This window comes from Saccopteryx leptura, chromosome 5 (genome assembly GCF_036850995.1).
Source record: "Saccopteryx leptura isolate mSacLep1 chromosome 5, mSacLep1_pri_phased_curated, whole genome shotgun sequence".
Classification (NCBI taxonomy): Eukaryota; Metazoa; Chordata; class Mammalia; order Chiroptera; family Emballonuridae; genus Saccopteryx; species Saccopteryx leptura.
In genome coordinates this window covers 121,404,239-121,424,138 of record NC_089507.1, presented here as the reverse complement: position 1 = coordinate 121,424,138, position 19,900 = coordinate 121,404,239, and the positions used below count along the sequence as shown (strand labels likewise).

The window sequence follows — 19,900 nt, the reverse complement described above, 5'->3', positions numbered from 1 at the left end:
GCTATAATTTAGTGGTTGCTCTGTGGCTTTATCCTCAGCTGGTTGTCAAGGTGCACATGAATGATAACAGCACGAAGTCGCTGATGCTGGATGAGCGCCAGTTGGCCCGAGACGTTCTAGACAACCTTTTTGAGAAAACCCATTGTGACTGCAGTGTAGACTGGTGTCTTTATGAAATATACCCAGAGCTACAAATTGGTAAGTTCCATCCTCAGCTAAAGGCTATACTCTAAAAAGCTGTGGGTTTGCTTTATTTGGGGTTTTGGTCTATTTTTCAGAAAAGTTTGGCCCAAGGCCATCAAGACTTCCCAGACATCACTCCTCTTCTGTCAGATTAAGTTCATGCCTCTGCATTTCTTTGTGGGGAGGAGACTCAGGTTATAGCAGGTGGCCAGGCCTTGGGGTATGCAAGTGTTATTATTGTCACTTCTCCAGTGGTTCCTAAGGGAAAGAAAGAGACAAGGTGATACTTCTTACTGCAAGTTTAGCAAGCTGAGAAGATTGTGGGAGGGTATACCTCAGCTAATGCCTCTTTTTAGAGTTCACTTTTTAAACTCTGCCTCACATCACTGTCCATTTCCAGTTTCTCCCTCCCAATCACCTGAGGTCTGCTTTGTCTAGCTGAAGAGGCTCTGCCTCAAAGAGCCTCTTCTTCTCTGTTGATAGAAACTGATCTAATAAAAAAAGAAACAAAGCAAGAAGTACTGTTACTCCTCATTCTCAATACCACCCACAGAACAATGATCTCCCAGGAGAGCTTGGTAGAATTGCCTATTTTAGAAGCTTTCGGTGAAATGTTTTTCTGGAGGAAGTGCCCTACACTGAACAAACCTCTTGAAGTTTTCTTCAATTCTAAGTCAAATAGAAAAATGAAAGCCTTCATTTATGTTTAGACTTGGTTCCGACATTCACTTGTTAGAGTTTGAGGAATGTCTTTAGTGTGCTTATCGCATGTCTCAATTTCATTCACAGTGTAAACCAATTATTGCCTCATGGACCACCTTACAGATAAGATGTTTACCTCCACCTGGAACTATTTACAGTAAAAACTGCTAAAATCACCCTGGCCGGTTGGCTCAGTGGTAGAGCGTCGGCCTGGCGTGCAAGGGGTCCCGGGTTCGATTCCCAGCCAGGGCACACAGGAGAAGCACCCATCTGCTTCTGCACCCCTCCCCCTCTCCTTCCTCTCTGTCTCTCTCTTCCCCTCCTGCAACCAAGGCTCCATTGGAGCAAAGATGGCCCGGGCGCTGGGGATAGCTCCTTGGCCTCTGCCCCAGGCACTAGAGTGGCTCTGGTCGCTACAGAGCGACGCCCCGGAGGGGCAGAGCATTGCCCCCTGGTGGGCGTGCTGGGTGGATCCCGGTCGGGCGCATGTGGGAGTCTGTCTGACTGTCTCTCCCGTTTCCAGCTTCGGAAAAATACAAAAACAAAAACAAAAACAAAAAACTGCTAAAATGGAGAAAGGCAGTGGCTGACCATTATCTATATTGGTAGATATAGCTAGAGTGTATATCTATAGTGTAGTTCATGGGCCGTGTTTTTTATGGAAAATAAGTTGAAGACCTGACACTGAAAATCAGTGACGGGGATGTTCCCGTGTCACCTCTCGTAAGAGTTAGGAGCCTCTAAACACCTGTGTGAAGAGGTAGGCATGTGCTTAACTCAAGACTAGCGTGTTTTCTTATTTTTTCAGAAAGGTTTTTCGAAGACCATGAAAATGTTGTTGAAGTCTTATCAGACTGGACAAGGGACACTGAAAATAAAGTGGTATTTTTGCAGAAAAAGGGAAAATATGCTGTATTTAAAGACCCTCAGGTAAGATAAATTGTATCTTGTTAAACCACGTAAAGAGTGGAGGCTTTTCTTATTGTCACATGTGGACTAACCACATCATTCATTATCTCATAAAATACCAAAGATGTATCCCTTTCAAAGAAACACAAGCTCAACTCTTAGACCACATGGAAAACAAAAACCCCTTGAAAGATCCAGAAAGAAAATTAAAAATCCATTTTGTTTTCTTTTGTTTCACTGGCCAAAGCATATCAGTCTGCTGACGAATCTTCTTGCATCCTTATCTCTCTGGCTGCATCAGCCCAGGGCAGCGCAATGCATTCTGAGCCATGAGCACTTCATATTTTGAAGATGCTCTTTGCTTTGTTGTTCATGGCTACTGTGCTTCAGTTCCGCAGTCCACATAATACACAGCACCGTTCCCCGTGTTCGAAAAGCTCCCTCCTGTCTTGTGTAAAGGATGTCACAGAAGTATGAGCCTTTTTTACACTGTGGCCTCCAGACAACTGTAATTACATGGGGGTCATTAAGTCAGGTTTTGGGGTTTGTTTGTTTTTTTTTAGGAAAGTCAACGAATATTAAACACAGACATGAAGTCTGATTTACTAGAGTCAGAAGGAGCACCTTCCTCATGAGAAAATGCTCTTTCCCCTGTGCTGTGGTTTTCTCTAGAGTCTTCTCTGGGTTGTATGGTGGCAGGTCTGACAACAAAGGAGTTAAATGCTGTTGTTTGTGACAAATACCAAATAATAAAAGTACAAAGTTCTCAAACAATAACTACCTTCAATCCCTATATTAATCAGGGTGCTGTCTGAGCTAGAAGCTCTCTCTCCCTCACATACCAGTGCAGACATAGGTTGAAGATCTCGTAGGATGGCCCTGCCCTCCTCGGCATGCAGCCTGCATCTCTGGGTCCACGGCAGTTCCCACCTGGCCACTTGCCAGTCGCAGTAGGAGAGGCGAGAGCCAGGGGAGTACACATCCCAGCTTCTTCCTGGACAGACCTGGAAGTGGCCCTTTCACCTTGTTATGTCCCGCTGGCCAGAGAGCTTAGTTACATGAGGATTTCATGCTACAAGATAAGCTGAGAAATGTGGTCTCTATTTGAACAACCACACACACAGCTGAAACTGGGAAGTCACAATCAGGACCACCACTGCCCATTTCCTCCACATCGAGTCTCTAAGAATAGTGAGTAAGAGGCGCCCCTCTTACCGGTGGCACTGCCTCTGCTGGGTAAAGGGTGTTGGAGCGGTAGGACCTTGCTATCCTAATCACAGCAACTTTGTTCATGAAGCGGCTTTGTTTCTGAGTCTTGCTGGCATTAGGAAAGTTCTTCCCAGTTGAGAGCAGCCACAGGCGTTGTGCTCCTCCTCAGGAAGGGCCAGATGTTCAAAGGGAAGTCAGCTATGGCCCAAGGGCCTCGTTCTCTGGGTCATGCCAGCTTGTAGCCCTACTACGCAAAGACCAGGAGCCTGCCTAAAACAAAAAGGGTCCTGAGCTCTGAGGAGCGTGTCAGGAAAGGAAGAAGCACTGCAGAACTCACAGGGTCAATCTTCTTACTCAAAGCCAGAAGAATCCTTTTGATCAGAGAAGGTATTAGGAAAATCAGTTAACATAAGATTGCTTGCTCACGGTATTGCTTATTATCTTTTTAACATCTTTTTTTTTTCTGAGTTCAAAAATAATATCAATTTATTGTTTTAAAAAGTTGAAAGATGAGCGGAGGACCCGGGTTCGATTCCCGGCCAGGGCACACAGGAGAAGCGCCCATTTGCTTCTCCACCCCTCCGCCACGCTTTCCTCTCTCTCTCTTCCCCTCCCGCAGCCAAGGCTCCATTGGAGCAAAGATGGCCCGGGCGCTGGGGATGGCTCTGTGGCCTCTGCCTCAGGCGCTAGAGTGGCTCTGGTCGCAACATGGCGACGCCCAGGATGGGCAGAGCATCGCCCCCTGGTGAGCAGAGCGTCGCCCCATGGTGGGCGTGCCGGGTGGATCCCGGTCGGGCGCATGCGGGAGTCTGTCTGACTGTCTCTCCCTGTTTCCAGCTTCAGAAAAATGAAAAAAATAATAATAAAAAAAATAAATAAAAAGTTGAAAGATGAGAGAGGAAATTTAAATCATCCACAACCCCACCCTCCAACAATCATCGCTATTGATATTTTAGGCAATTTCCATTCCTTCAGTTGCTCAGTTTACTGTCTGAATTTGGTGGTGGCTGTGGTTTACTGCTGGCTGCTCAAGTGAGGAGCACAGGGAGAATCACAACTCCGTCCTTCCTCTCAGGACCAGGAGGTGCCAGCCACTGTGAGAGATGTGGCCTCCCCTCCCATCAACATTCATCTTGACCACTCAGGCCCAGGCCCAGCTGGAAGGGTCGGGAAGTCAGTAATCATATTTACGGTCCCCAGGACGGGCTCCTGTTTTTAAGGAGAGTCTACCCGCAGCTTCAGTACACAGATCCTTCCACCAGCCCGAGTGGGTGTGTGTAGTGGTCAGTGTTTGGTGCACAGACATCCTCAGAATCTCAGTGGCTTCTGGCAGCAGATACTTCCTCTCTCCTGTGCCTGCAGGTGAGCTGTCCTTGGCTCCAGATTGTGGGTCAGATTCAGGTGGTTCCATATGTATCTCTTTGTCCTCAGCCCAGCAGCTACTCGTGACACAGTCTTCACATGGTGAATGGCAGGGGTGCAGGGGAGTGAGTGGAAACATGCCACCACCTCTCAGGTCCTCTGCTCACTGTCTATTCGCTGTTCCTTCCCCCCACATGCTATTGGCCAAACCCAACCTAAGTGGGACAGGGAACTAAGCACTGCTGTTCTGGGAGAGGGAGGGAAGAGAAGCATCAGGAGTCCTGGTCTGGTCTACACGGGTGTGCAGGGTCAGTCATAGCTCCAGCCGGCGGCTGTGCACAGGTGGTCCAGACACCTAACTTCCTCTGGGCCTTTGTCCATGCTTCTCTTGCCTCACATGCTCCCTTATTCCTTTACTCCTAGTTGAGCATTGAACATCTTTTGAGACCTAGTTCAGATTTTGACCTCTTCTCTAAAGTCTCCTTTACCCACCCTTGCCCACAGTGATTTCTTCCTCTCTGAGCACCTGTAGCACCTAGCTCTTTTTGAATTAGAGCACTATCTTCCACAGCTCCCCCTATATAAATATGCAGAGGATGGGCAACAGCAGGTTAATAATAATAATACCATAATTACTAAATAATTATACAAAAATAAACTCTTGTGTTTTGTATACTCATGACTGTAAGCCTCCTTTGCCCACCCCTGCATGAGTCATCTGTCATCTGTCAGTCATTTATTAGTATTTATCTTCTCAATGTGGTAGAAAGCTTCTTTCTTTATTTTTATTTATTTTTTTTAATATTTTTCTGAAGTGAGAAGCAGGGGAGCCGAGAGACTTCCACATGCGCCCAATCAGGATCCACCTGGCAAGCCTGCTAGGGGGCGATGCTTGGCCCATCTGGGCCATTGCTCCGCTGCAACAGAGCCATTCTAGCATTTGAGGTGGAGGCCATGGAGCCATCCTCAGCACCCAGGCCAACTTTGCTCCAATGGAGCCTTGGTGCAGGAGGGGAAGAGAGAGACAGAGAGGAAGGAGAGGGGGAAGGGTGGAGAAGCAGATGGGTGCTTCTCCTGTGTGCCCTGGCTGGGAATTGAACCCGGACTTCCACACACCAGGCCAACACTCTACCACTGAGCCAACTGGCCAGGGCTGGCAGAAAGCTTCTTAAAAGCAGACATATTTTACATGTAAAGGGTACTCACAAATATTTATTTTTGGACTGATAACTGTTTACTCGATTTACTCTTTATTCCAAGAAGGTGAGTTTTTTAGAGAGGAGAGGAGGGGAGGTGGGGAGAGACTGTGGAGGTGGGGAAACATGGATTTGTTGTTCCACTTGTTTACGCCTTTATTGGTTGATTCTTGTATGTGCCCTGACCGGGGATGGAAACCACAACCTTGGCATATCAAGACAATGCTCTAACCAACTGAGTACATGGCCAAGGCCAAGAAAGTGATAATTAAATAAGTAATGTACTTGCTCTGTTTCTTTCCTGTCCGACAGCTCCAAATCTTGCATTTTCAGAAGCTATAAGAAAAGGGATCAAGCTGTGACTGAAAGTCTCGTTTCCTATTTTAAAGTTCTCATATTCAGCTCAAATTGTCCTCAGTTGCTTTTGCCACAGATAATGAAATAACTTCTAACTTCTGCTGATTGCTACACAGCAGCTCAAAGTGAGTTGGCTGACCACATGGCAGGTGAAAGTTCGGGCCCAAGGGTGATCAGTCCTTTCCAAGGACCACCCTCCCCCATCTGAAGCTCAGACTTACTTTATATTGTTGCATTTTCAGTAGAACAAAACCACAGTGTAAGCATTTTCACTCAAAAAAAAAAAAAAGTTATTCAGAAGCTGAAAAGACGGATCTCAGAGAAAAAAGACATGGCTGAGAACCTGACCCTGTAGGGACCCTCATTAAATGGGGGCATTCACAGTATAAAAAGGCCCTTACCTGGGGGACCCATCCTCTACTTTTTTCAGATGATAATGTAAAGCACATGTGACCCTGGCCAGTTGGCTCAGTGGATCGAGTGCCAGCCCAGCATGTGGACACCCCAGGTTCAATCCCTGGTCAGGGCACACAGAAATGCCCATCTGCTACTCTTCTCTTTCCTCTCCCCCTTCTCTTCTCTTCCCCTCCTGCAGCTGGTTGCTTGACTGGTTCTAGCATTGGCCTTAAGCACTAAAAATAGTTTGGTTGATCCGAGCCCTGGCCCAAGACAGGGGTTACCAGGTAGATCCTGGTTGGGGCACATGCAGGAGTCTATCTCCCTATCTCTCCCCCTCTCACCTGAAAAAAAAAAAAAAAAGGAAAAAGGAAAAGCATGTGCATGGAGTCTTCCTTGTGTTCTTTTCATACTTTCAACTCCCTCGTGACTCATGTTTCTGGGACTCTCAAGCAAGGTATGCTTGCTGCAGCCTTCTCTGCGTCCCCTTAAGACTAGGTCATCTCATTTTCTTTTTATTGTGGTAAAATATACATAACATTGGATTTACCATTTTAAATCATTTTTAAGTGTACAGTTCAGTGGCATTCAACACATCCACATGGTCACGTTGGGTTCTCTCCCGTGGGATTTAGAACTGAGAAAAATTACGAAAAACTCAAAGCTCTGGCACAGACTGTCCTTGGGCCAATCACTTGATCCTTCTGTTTCCTGACCGATGAAATAGCAGTTACACCTGTGTTAGGGTTCTCGAATGGACCAAATGGAAAGTGGACATGCAAGGCTCCTATGCAGAGTTCTGGCAGGCAGTGTATATATGTTAGCTGTCATGGCTTGTCATAGTCTTCCAGCCAATCAGGTAAAATTAAAATAGTTTATATAAAATCACACTAATTGCAATATGATAACTATTCTTGCAAACAACAAGTAAAAGTTAAAAGCCTTGAAAACATAATTAAAAGATAGTTCAATAAGAATTATCGAAGGAATTCTACTTGACTTTCCCACTTTGTGTAAGTTAGCAAGTCACTGTGTTAAATAATGCATTGTTTTTAGGAGATGCCCTAATTCTGCAAATTTTATTTGCTTGCAGTATGCTTCCCAACTCTCTGTCCAGCATACTGTTTTTAAACTTTATTCAGTATGAATAAAAAGCCATCCAGGAAGACCGTTGGAATGCAGGTTCCCAGGCTCTGACTCAGGGGGTTCACTTCAGTGTGTTGGGAACCCAGGACCATGAATTTTATTGGGCATCAATGTGATCTGGTGGGTGCACATGGAGAAGCACTCCTATGGTACAAATAAACATTTGTGTCTGTATTCAGGAGGGTCCCTCATTTATTCACTGTGCCCCAGAGGCGTATGTTCCCCTTCGATACATTTTCCATTCATTATTTTACAAAATTCACCTAGAAGTCCTCACCCATGACAGTGGTCACTCATAATAATCACTTTGTGCATTGATACTTCAGCTGGACTGATGATGTAAAATTTAGGCCTTCAATGCTCATGATTTTTTTTTTTTTTTGAAATTTAGACATTTAACATTTAGTTTCATGCACCTCATTGATGTTCAGAATTAACACAATATGGCCCATACATATACAGAGACAGTGCCCGTTTGGGGGTGCTCTGTGACCACGGACTTCCCCACCTTGCTGTAAAACACCCTTTCTGCTTCTGTGTGTCCTGAGGAATGGCTGGGCAGCCCACTTTGCATTGTCATCAACACACCATTTTTTAAAAATTAAAATTACTTGCCAACATTTATAGAAAGACAGATGTCAAGCTTCTCTTGGTAAGTCAGAACCTCAGGCTCCGTGGCGAGCACCAGCCGGAGGGGGTTCCCTTTGGGGCATGCCCCTCTCCCCTCCAGCCTAGGCACCCCCCAGTGCATTGGGCTTCCCCACTTCCAGCCGTTGCCACGTGTTCTAGATCACGGAATCTAACGGTCCAATGAGGTCGGATCCTTCGCTAGTGTTTTCGGTCTCATGTTTGTTTCCTCCTATTGATGGTGCACTATGGGAGAAAAAGAAGACTTTCCTTCTGCCCAGTTGTGTGGTCGTCAGCACTCATGACCCCCTCGGGAAGCAGTTGGTGACAGACAGCATGCGCTGCAGTTCCCGCCCTGTTTCCTGTAGGTGCGTCTCCCGCAGACCGTGCACCCCTGCAGCAGTTAGCGTGGCGGTGGAGTCTAACCGATCTCATCTTTTAATGTTTTACGTAGAATTTTTACTTGGATAACAAAGGAAAAAAAGAAAGCAAGGAAACCAATGAGAAAATGAATGCGAAGAATAAGGAATGCTTACTTGAGGTAAGTTTTAATTTTGTGGAAAAGAAGAAAATAAGCCAATGTTAATTGTATCTATTCTTACATTATTCTTGGACCAATGGGTGATTCTGAGACATGGTGAAATTTTAACTTGGGATGTTAGAATTACATTATTACTAAATTACGTAAGCTATTTAGATCATTAAATTGGTTCTTTGAGCCAGTTGTTTAAAAGTATGGCTTTAGACAACATATGTTACTCTTTGTGAAGATAGGGCAGTAATTCTTAACTGGGAGAGTTAGGAATCTGCAAGAAACTCACCTCCTAACACTCCTTGTGACTCATGGCTTCGGGCTGCACGGAAGTCAGACGCGAGGCTGTCCACGCCCGCTTCCCACTGAGGTGGCAGGTGCCCTTGCACAACCAGGTGTGCTAAACACTCAGAGACTTGAACTTAGACGTCTGAGACAAGCTTGGCTCTGCCTGTTGATGTCCCTGTGTTACCGGGCAAGGCCACAAACCCTGGCTCCAGAACCTTGCCGGATTAGTACGGAGACCAGGGAGACCGTGGAAGCAGTGTGTTGGTTACTGCAGACGCCTGTGATTCTCATCATCCGGGTGTCTTCCAGAAAATGGTAGATATTTTTTGAAACTCCTAATGAGTTCTCACGTAGTAGCTGTGCCCCAGATCCAGGCTCTGTTCACCATGGAGTATCGATGAACGCCAGGGCTCGGCCCCAGTGGGCAGGCACACTGGAGCCACACAGGTTTTCTTTGCCCTTGATAACTTTCTCCCGAGTTAGCAGAGTTGGGGTTTGAATGGCCAACTGCGCCAGTTGTAAGGCCAGGAGCTGCCATCGTGGCCATTCACATGCAGGTTCCCATTGGACTCGGGCAGACGGTAAAGAAATGGCGGAGTCGGAGGATGGTGGGCCATTCTGTTTATTGATGTCTCACCAAGACAGGCAAGTCACAGGAGAAAACAAGGGAGAAGCAGAAAACCTGCTTTTCCCATGAAGGGCAAGGGATCAGGGAAGCCCCTGCAGTTGTGATGGCAGGAACTGAGAGAGAGCAAGCTCCCGGTCTGCCCCACTTTATAGTATTGAAATCAAAACCTTTTAATCCAATATACAAACAAGGAAGTCTCTGATACAAAGTCACTTATCTGAGGCATAATGGAATTCCTCATAGGAGTGCACCACCCCACATCATGCAACAGTCAAGGGTGTGGGGAAAAGCTTAGTCTTAAAACTAAGCCTCAGGCTATAACGACCCAGCCTGCTTACAGCCTGTCCCCCACACTCAATGCAAACTATAAGCGTGCAAACATATATATCAATTTACAAACTTATTTGACCAACAGGGTTTCTCTTGATAAAACAGCAGACCTGGGGGCGGGCAGGAGTTGGGGCCCATAGTCCCACCTGGTGTCAGTTTGCTGCCACTAAGGAGCACCTTCTCCCAGTCGCCAGGGTCTATCCCGGGTTCCCGCACCTGCTTCTGCTCCCTGCAGGCCCACCCAGCTCTGTACCAGTGCCTCGGGCACCAGAACCCACTGCCATGTCCAGGGCCCTGAAACACGTAACGAGGTCTGGTTCCTGAGACCGAGATCACAGTGGGCATTTCCCAGGGAGGTCCAACAGTGGGAATGGGGACATTCTTTCTGCATTTGCCGAACAGACTCCAAGTTGAGTTGAAGAAGGAAGATACCAGGTGTCCCCAGCAGCAAGGACATTGAGGTCCTGAGCATACACACCTAGTAGTGGTGGAGACCAACAGCCATGGCAGGGCTATGAGCCGTGTTGCCACACAGCCACTGGTACCAGTCAATACTGAGCATCAGCTGCTGTCAGTCAGAGCCTGGTTATGCCTCGGTCGGTATAATCGCCTAAGAAGTTCTTGTTCTGGGACTTCAGCCACGTTTTAAAAGCTTAGATGTGAACACTGATACAAAGCATGTTATGCTGTGAAAAATCAGCAATGTCCATCTTTTTTATTTGGCCCCAAAATCTGATTGCATTTTAAAAAGATTGACAAGACAACTAATCCTAGCTAAATTTGGAGAAAATTGGGAGAAATGTGACCAACGACAAAAAATGCATCCCAGCGCCGGGTATAAATTTACTTGAAGGATGCAAAATTAAAAGTTATTCTACCTCTATGAGACTGAATGAAAGGTTGAAAGTTATAAAATAGGAAGCAAAAACTAAGTCTGAGTGGAAGATGGAATAATATGCAATGTTACTACATTGCTTTTTAAAAGAAATTTACTAAGAATTCTAAATCTGTGCAGGTTTTGACATTGGAAAATCTTCACCTAGAAAATGTACTTTAAGCACCATCCTTTCAAAGACAATAGTTTTAATTAATCCCTCCTCTATTCTTGGGTAAGAAAACCATTCCAAGAAAAAGTTATTAACTTGCACATATTTTATATATAGAATTATATGTTGTAATTTTTCTATTTCTTGGCAGTGAAATAGTAATCTTTTTTGCTTGCAGGAAAGATAATTTTTTTAATTTACCAACTTATAACAGTAATACCTTCTAACACTTACTTTTACAATATACCAAAATTGTCCTCACAACCTTCCTTGTGAAGTCGGGGCTATTATCACTCCATTTTTGCAGGTAAAGAAACTAAAGTCTAGCGACTTGCCCACTGTCACAGAGCTAGGTGGTCAAGAAGCCTGCAGTCTTAACTCAGGAGCCGGGACTCAAAAGCACCGTGGAATTCTCCCTTTTTTCCAGCAAATAACACGCAATAGAAACACATGCTCTCTCCATCTGAGTTGTAGACAAAGGGACTTGTAGCTTACAGGCTAGTTTACCACAGTTTGTTTAAATGTGAACAAAATGTGTTTTACCTTTTCGTGTGTGTGTGTGTGTGTGATTGGAATCTCCATTTCAGGAAAGTTTCTGCGGAACATCTGTCATTGTGCCAGAACTGGAAGGAGCTCTTTATTTGAAAGAAGATGGAAAGAAATCCTGGAAAAGACGCTATTTTCTTTTACGAGCTTCTGGAATTTATTATGTACCCAAAGGAAAAACTAAGGTCAGAAGAGGAGGGGGGATAGATAGCAAAAGACAGGTTTTCATGGAAGCGAAACTAAAGAAATCCTCAGATGGCGACTTAAATACACTCCCTTTTGCTGTGGGAGTAATGTTATTACAATGTTTATACAAATATGAACCCTGTGTGGACTACAGAAATCCTTTTGTAATCTTTCTCATAACCCTCTGTTGAAGGTGAAGAATTTTACTATTTTAAAGCCAGGTTTCAAAATTGAGAGCCAAAGTGTTTTTCTGGCAGTTAATTTGTTACTTTATGTATCTATTCCTGAGGACTTCTTTCCCCTGTATTTACCTTCTTGTTCTATAGTCATTATAGTAAAACTTCTTTTATCTGGAACCATAGAGGCATTAGATGTCTTGATAGATCTTCATTTAGATTTTAGCCCTTATACTCTGAACATTTAAGTTATTCTCTGAAGTGTCCTAATTTAGCAGAGTTCCTTAGACATCATTTAACGTCTTGGTGATTTAGGATTAGTGCTTCAAATCTGCAAGCATGCAGTAAATTCTTCTATGAAATTTAATTCTGACTCTCATTCAGACCCTTAGCTTTTTCAAAGACCTTTTTAGAGGTCTGGGGCATTTCCTTTCTTTGTTTACCTTTCTTAAAGTTGAGAATATCTCTCTCATCTATCTCTAGACTAAGCCAGAACATTTTGCCGTCGCTGTCTAATCCAGGGCACCACCAAATGGCATATTTACAAATTGCAGACTTCTTTCTCCTCACAGACTGGACCCACAACCCCATGCAGGCAAAGTCATGGTGAACGCCCAGGTGTGCTCTCAGAAACTGGAAGCAGACTCTGCATCTCTGTGGGAGAGTAGAGAGGCACTAGCGGTAATGCTCGCTCAGGGCAGCTCCTGCTCCTGCTAGTCTCAGCCAGGGCGCTGATACGGTTCTGTCTGTGCCACCTGCAGTCCAGTCCCACATAACTGTTGACCCACATATAACTTGTTTTATTTTAGAAATGTCTTTGGCATTTACATATAGATGAGACATACATAAACCTGCCACAAACGACACCCTTAGTGATAAAATTAGACGTGTTCACATTGGAAAAGGACAAGGGTACGTTCTCTCACAGCTGCTATTAACACTACAGTGGAGGAATTAGCCAGTAAGGCAAGAAAAAAGAATAAGAAATATAATTATTGGAAAAGAAGAGGCAGAAATTCTCTTTTTTCTCAGTTGACATGCCTGTCTACCAAGCAATATACAACACTAAACTGAAACACTAGTAGGACAAAATAAATTTGCCAAATAAGAAATCATTTTCCTTTGCACAAACAATATATAAATTAAAATATAATGAAAAAGGTTTCATGCATCACAGGAACAAAATATACAAAGCACCTCACAGTCAACAGGAAATGTTGGAGACTGCTATGGAGTAAAGTATAAAATTTGATAAAGGAAGTGAAATAACTGAATAAATAGAAATTAATGTGTTACTAGATGAAAACATCAATTCCCCCCCCCCCCGATTTTCTACATATTCAATCCCAAGAAAAATTTCAATTGAATTCTTTTTAGTTGAAGTTCACAGATTGATTCTAAAATTAATCAGAAAGATTATACTCCAGCAAAATTGTGAAGAACGTTGATATAGAACTAACTCCTCCTCCAAAAACATTAGGTAAAAACGGGATAGGTAGAGACCAATGAACAGAGAGTCATCTAATATATAGAAAATTCAACTAAGCATTTTAAAGCAGTGGGAAAAGAATGTGATAGTCAATAAATAGCATTGAAATAAAGATATATCCACTCGGAAAAAATAATTTCCTGCCCTGTGCCATGTTCCAAATTAAATCCTAGATTAATTAAACATAGTTGGGGGAAAAAAGAATATAAAATCTTAGAAGACAATGCATATTAATTTCCATATATTTGGGATTAAGGAAGCCTTCTTGCACAAGACTAAAAACTCAAAGTTATAAGGAGAAAATTGACAAATTTGACTGTATATAGTGGTTTTTAATTCCTCATGGCCAAAGATTCAAACAAGAAACTAAAGACTATCTATAGAGTCAGAGAGTACATGTACAGCAAGTATAACCAAGTATAAAGATCCATAAAATATAAAGACTTCAGCAAATCAAAATGAAAAAGATAAACATACTCATAAAAAAGGTAAAGCTTATTTAGTGAGAATTGGCAGAAAGAGAAATATCAGTAGCCACCGAATAATTAAAAAGTTGCTCTATCTTACTAAAATCAGGGAAATATAAATTAAATAGTGAAATATTTCCTCCCATGAGATTGATAAAATTAATATTGATAATATCTAAATTGCAGCAGGAGCGGTTAAGAAAAATGGGTGCTCTCTTGCATAAGGTTTGAATATAAATTGGTATGAAACTACAGTAAAATCTCACTCATGCTTTAAAAAATTGTATACATGTAAGCATATGTATGTATGTGGATCTGTCTAGACATAGATATGTATATAAATGCTTACCCAAAAACATTTGGAAAAATACTACTCAGCTATTAACAATAGTACGTATGGAGAAAAGAGTAGAATTAGAAAAAGGAGTGATGAGGGAAGATTTTCATTTTATTATATATATATTGTATATATGCATTGTTCTTGAAATTATAATATGTTTTAGTTTTCTAATTAAAAAATTAAAACTTTGTAAATCTGGAAGAAAATATACCAAAAAAATGAACAATCAGAAATAAAGGAATCATTGTACACTGAGGCATCGCCATTTTGCCCTTCATTTTATATTCACTAACTAGGTAAAGAATTACAGAATGTGATGGGGAAAAATAATAGAACGAATTTGTAATTGAAGTGTAACCAAATATGCAGATTAGAGGTTGCAGTCTTCACAATGCCTGTTATACATGGAGGAGAGGTTTCTGTTTCCATGGCAACACCCTCAGCCCTAAAGAGAAAGCATAAACGGAATCTTTTTTCCTCAGGAGGAAGTGCATGAGTTGTGTGCTAATTTACTGAGCATCAAATTACCTCTCACTGTTCCTCCTGAAAGACACTTTTTTAAAAAATGTTCAATCACAAAATCCATCACTTACTTAGAATGGCGAAAGCCAAAATGAAATTTCTGACAAGGTGACTGATCACCGTGTCTTGACTGAATCAATAATGATGTCCTCAGGTCAACCAGTCAGCTCTGACCCTGGGAGTCTGTGTGCAGGTGCCAGCACAGTTGTGGAATCTCTCCTTCCACTTCTGGGGCTGTGGCATGCTTTGGCCTTTAGAAAACTAAACATAGTAGGCCCTGGCCGGTTGGCTCAGTGGTAGAGCGTCGGCCTGGCGTGCAGAAGTCCCGGGTTTGATTTCCCGGCCAGGGCACACAGGAGAAGCACCCATCTGCTTCTCCACCCCTCCCCCTCTCCTTCCTCTCTGTCTCTCTCTTCCCCTCCCGCAGCCGAGGCTCCATTGGAGCAAAGATGGCCCGGGCGCTGGGGATGGCTCCTTGGCCTCTGCCCCAGGCCCTGGAGTGGCTCTGGTTGCAACAGAGTGATGCCCCCGAGGGGCAGAGCATCGCCCCCTGGTGGGCAGAGCGTCGCCCCCTGGTGGGCGTGCCGGGTGGATCCCGGTCAGGCGCATGCAAGAGTCTGTCTGGCTGTCTCCCGTTTCCAGCTTCAAAAAAATACAAAAAATAAATAAATAAATAAATAAATAAATAAAAATTAAAAAAATTAAAAAAAAATAAACATAGTAGGTGCTTCAACAAATTACCTAAAATTCAATATTATTCTACTGAAATATCATCCTTAGTTGTGCTATCAAGAACAGCCTTGGTCCCTGGCTGGGTTGCTTAGTTGGTCAGAGCGTCGTACTGATGATGGACAGTGGTTGTGTATTTGATCTCAGGTCAGGGCACCTTGGAAAGCTATTAACTGCCAACCATATTAAGGTTATATTTTTCCTTCTTTTTCAGACATCTCGAGATCTGGCATGTTTTATACAGTTTGAAAATGTTAACATTTACTATGGGATTCAGTGTAAAATGAAATATAAAGCCCCTACTGACTACTGCTTTGTTTTTAAGGTATGTTGTAAGAAGTCCTTCCTTTATGTCTGTAAGCAATTTGAGTTAATATTTCCTTTTAAGAAAAATAATGTTAAATGTTATATAGTTAACCACAAGTATAATACCGTATTTTTTGCTCCATAAGACGCACATTTTCTTCCAAAAGTGGAGGGGAAAATGCCTGTGCATCTTATGGAATGAAAAATACAGTATTTTATTAAATATTTTAACACACTATTTGGTTCAGAATATTTTTTTTCCTTATTTTCCTCCTTAAAACCCTAGGTGTGTCTTATGTTCAAGTGTGTCTTATGGAGCGAAAACTATGATATATTAAGCATTTTATTTTAAACCAAAATAGGAAAGGAGGAAACATTTCTACCAATCTGAATAATTTCCTGACTCTAAAACATTGAAGTGACTCTGTCTGACAGCATGGTGATCACCAGAGGGAGAAGGGCTGGGGGAGGTGGGGACAGTGAGGGGTCAGTGGTGACAGAAGGAGACCTGACTTGGGGGTGACCACACAGTACAGAGTACAGATGATGTGCTATAGAATTGTGAAACCTGCATGATTTTATTAACCAATATCACCCCAATAGATTCAATTTCAAAAACAGGGGGAGGGGAAGTAAAGTGAATCTGTCCAGGTTTCTTCATCACATACAAAAATGAAAGCTCTGCATTTTGAATTTTATGATCTATATTGATAATACTGAATAAATTTTTCAGTTCTTTATTTCTTGTGTTCCTACTCCATTATAAGAAGATTTTATAAATTAGGAACTTCTCAAGAAAAATACAGAAAATACAAAAACTATTTTTCCTGGATAATTTTTGGGTTTTTTCTTAGTCAAATACAATAATTGAACTTAATTTTATTTGATAATTTTGACTTCTAAGTGACCCCTCCCTGTCCATTTACTCTTATTTATTATTATCATTATCAATAATTGGTTGAAGTGATTGGCTTCATTGAGGACTCAGGGTGATGTGTGGTTTCCATGTAGACATCCACGAGACTAGCTCAGTCAGCCTGACACTCGCACAGTATTGCTCACCCAGGGGGCATTCTGCACCCCAGAGGAACTTTAGCAAGATCTAGAGACATTTTTGTTTGTTGTGACTTGGGATAAGGGCTCTTACTATTCACATGGGATGGGTCGTGTCCAGGGACATTGCTAAGTATCCTACAATGTGCAAGGCAACCCCCACAACAAAGGATTGGCTGGCCACAAATGTCAGTCGTGCTGCTGTGCAGAAACCTGCTCTCGACAGGGCAGTCCCCGATAATGACCCAGGGCAGTCCCCGATAATGACCGTAAAGGGGCTGGGGGAAAAGAGAGCAAGAGTCATTCATTCCTTCACTAACTCAGCATTTGTTGAATGCTGGCTGTCTGCCAGGTCCCGCCCCAGGGGCTGGGAATACAGAAGTGAATGGAGCATGTGCTAGTCCCAGCATCCTCATGGAGTTTACATCTAGTGTGAGAGAAATGGCAGTAAGCAAAAAAATATGTGATGTGATGTCAGAAGACGATAAGGCTGTGGGTCTGAAATAGGGTATGGAACTCTTTGAACGAAGTAATGGGGGATGGCTCTCCAGGTCAGTGACCTTTGGCTAAAAGATGTGAGTGAAGTAAGTGAATAAGAATTGCCTGGAGGGGCCCACTGCAGGGACAAGAATAGCCAGTGCTGAGGCCCCAAAGTGGGGCCTGTGGGTGTGGAGCAGAGAGTGATGGGGGGATGCCCTGCCTGCCTCAGGCTCCTGCACTTCCTTCTCTGTCCCCGCCTGGAAAAAGCCATGAGGATGGTGGCCAACATGTACAGTGCATCCAGAATGTGGTGTTTTAAGCATGTTACATATACTAACTCGGTTAATCCTTTTGTCCACTTTATGGCATGAGAGCCATGATTCTCCCTGGTCTACAGATGTGGAACCTGGGCCAGGATGCGAAGCCAGGTGGGGGCTCAGCGGCCGCCACCATCTCAGACACTGTGTGCTAGGAAACGAAATAGCTTCTCTTACCCACTCTACCCCCAGCGCCAGCGCCCTTGAACCCTGTCCTCACTGCAATCCAGTCTGACCTCGTGGCTCTTGTTTGGAATCCTGAGACTCTGAGAATCACCAAATTTCTATGCACTTCAGCTCTGAAGCACTGCCCCCCTCTCTCAAGTAGAGAGAAGGTTCTGGTGGGAGGCTTTGAAATGCTGGTCAGTAAACTGGCTGAATCCCAGTTAGGGGAGGCTTATTTAGAAATACAGGTTCCAGGGCTGGGGACCCAGTGAACAAAAATGTATAAGGATGGATCCTGGGAATCTCTGTTTTTCCTAAGTGCAGTCAAGTTTTGTGCTCAGGGCATTAGAAAGTGTCCTAACTCTAAACATTGACAGTCAGGGCTTAGCTGATGATGAAATCCCCTTCTGAGTAGAGACAAACAGGACACAGGGTCCAAACCCCAGGGCAGGGCCAGAGGCTAGGGCACAGATGTCCAGCAGGAGAAAGACAAGATTGCAGACCTAGATGTCCCAAGATGGGACTTTAGGCACAGTGAGTAGACTCAGTTTCTGGAGCTGACTCCCATATTTGGGACCAGGTCCTAGAGTCATAGCTTGAGTTGAATTATCAGACCGGGACACAGGTTTTCCTGGGCTTCACTGCACACGGCAATGCTGAGACCCAGCACACTGGGCTAGAACTTTAAACACGCTCCTCCCCAAAGCCTCTTTCCTTTAGGAGAGAGTTGGGGCCTCCCCATGGGGAAGAAAGCTCAGAGGAGAGGCAGCCAGCCTCCCGGAGCAACCCTAGCAGAACATGCATTTCCTTTTTTCTCAGGGCGGACAGTTCTGTCCTCCAGCCAACTTCTTCCTGTACAGTCACCCTGCTCGTTCTGCTCTGAAGTATGCTTCTCAGTTCCTTCCAAAAGTGTTGGGAATTTTTATTAATTTGCTGAATATAAGGCTCTATCACAGTTTAGAGAACTTAACTTGTTTATGAACACTTTGGTCACTTATTTTGCTTTCTGTCCACTATGGGGGAAAAAATCTTGCTATTGAAATATTTAAGCCTGACCCATGGTGGCACAGTGGATAAAGCGTCGACCTGGAAATGCTGAGGTCGCCAGTTCGAAACCCTGGGCTTGCCTGGTCAAGGCACATATGGGAGTTGATGCTTCCAGCTCCTCCCCCCCTTCTCTCTCTCTGTCTCTCCTCTCTCTCTCTCTCTCTCTCTCTCTCTCTCTCTCCCCCTCCCTCCCTCTCATCTCTAAAATAAATAAATAAATAAATAAATAAATATTTAATTAAGATACGCAGATTTACAGAATTCTCTTTTTGTGTGTGTGAGAGTAAGGGAGACAGTGAGACAGACTCCCACATACACCCTGACCAAGATCTACGCAGCAACCCCATCTTGGCCGATGTTCAAGTACCAAGCTATTTTTAGCACCTGAGGCTGATGTACTCTAACTGAGCTATCCTCAGTGCCCAGAGCCATGCTCAAACCAATTGGGCCACTGGCTGCGGGAGGGGAAGAAGAAGAGAATGGGTGGAAGGAAGGGGAGAGAAACAGATGGTCGCTTCCCCTGTGTGCCCTGACCGGGAAACAAACCCAGGACACCTATACACAGGGCCAATGCTCTCTCCACTGAGCCACTGGCCAGGGTGGTTTACAGAATCCAGAAAATGCATACATATCTTTCAAAGGGAATTGAAGATATGGAGAAGCATGCTAAGAGATTGCAGACTTCGTGGACAGCACTGACAGATAAGTCCCACCAGAAGGTTTTATTTAGTATGACCTTCATGATTGTGTCAGTCCACGGAGGTGCTCTCAGAAAGACTAGAACTTGAGTCTGACCTTGTGACCATAACCTGTCAGGTGGTCACCCCCTCTCTTCCCTCACAAACTCCTCCTTTCTGCAGTCCCTCCCAAGGTGAGTGGTACCCTCAGCACTGAATTAGTCTCTAGGGGTTGACTTAATGAAGTACAACAAACTAAGTGATTTTTAAAGAGCAGAAATGTTTCCTCTCACAGTTCAGAAAGCCACAAGTTCAAAATCAAGATGTCAGCAGGGTTGGTTCCTTCTGAAAGGGATCCTCCTGGGGGAGCGATCTGACCGTGCCTGTCCCCTGGCTGTGGCATTCGCGGCCGTCCTTGTGTCCCGGGCTGATAGCTGCACGGCGCTCTCGGACGCCGTCCTTGTGTCCCGGGCTGATAGCTGCACACGC

General features: G+C 44.0%; 1 protein-coding gene across 2 annotated transcripts in view; it reads left to right on the top strand.

The window, feature by feature from the left end:
- The window catches only part of APBB1IP (amyloid beta precursor protein binding family B member 1 interacting protein), a 108,639-nt gene that overhangs the window by 72,729 nt on the left and 16,010 nt on the right, over positions 1-19,900 (top strand). For both annotated transcript variants that reach the window (XM_066385537.1, XM_066385536.1), the window contains exons 7-11: positions 39-198; positions 1,694-1,815; positions 8,542-8,628; positions 11,499-11,642; positions 15,581-15,691. In XM_066385537.1, coding sequence (XP_066241634.1) covers positions 39-198; positions 1,694-1,815; positions 8,542-8,628; positions 11,499-11,642; positions 15,581-15,691 — 624 coding nt within the window. The remainder of the gene's footprint in view (positions 1-38; positions 199-1,693; positions 1,816-8,541; positions 8,629-11,498; positions 11,643-15,580; positions 15,692-19,900) is intronic.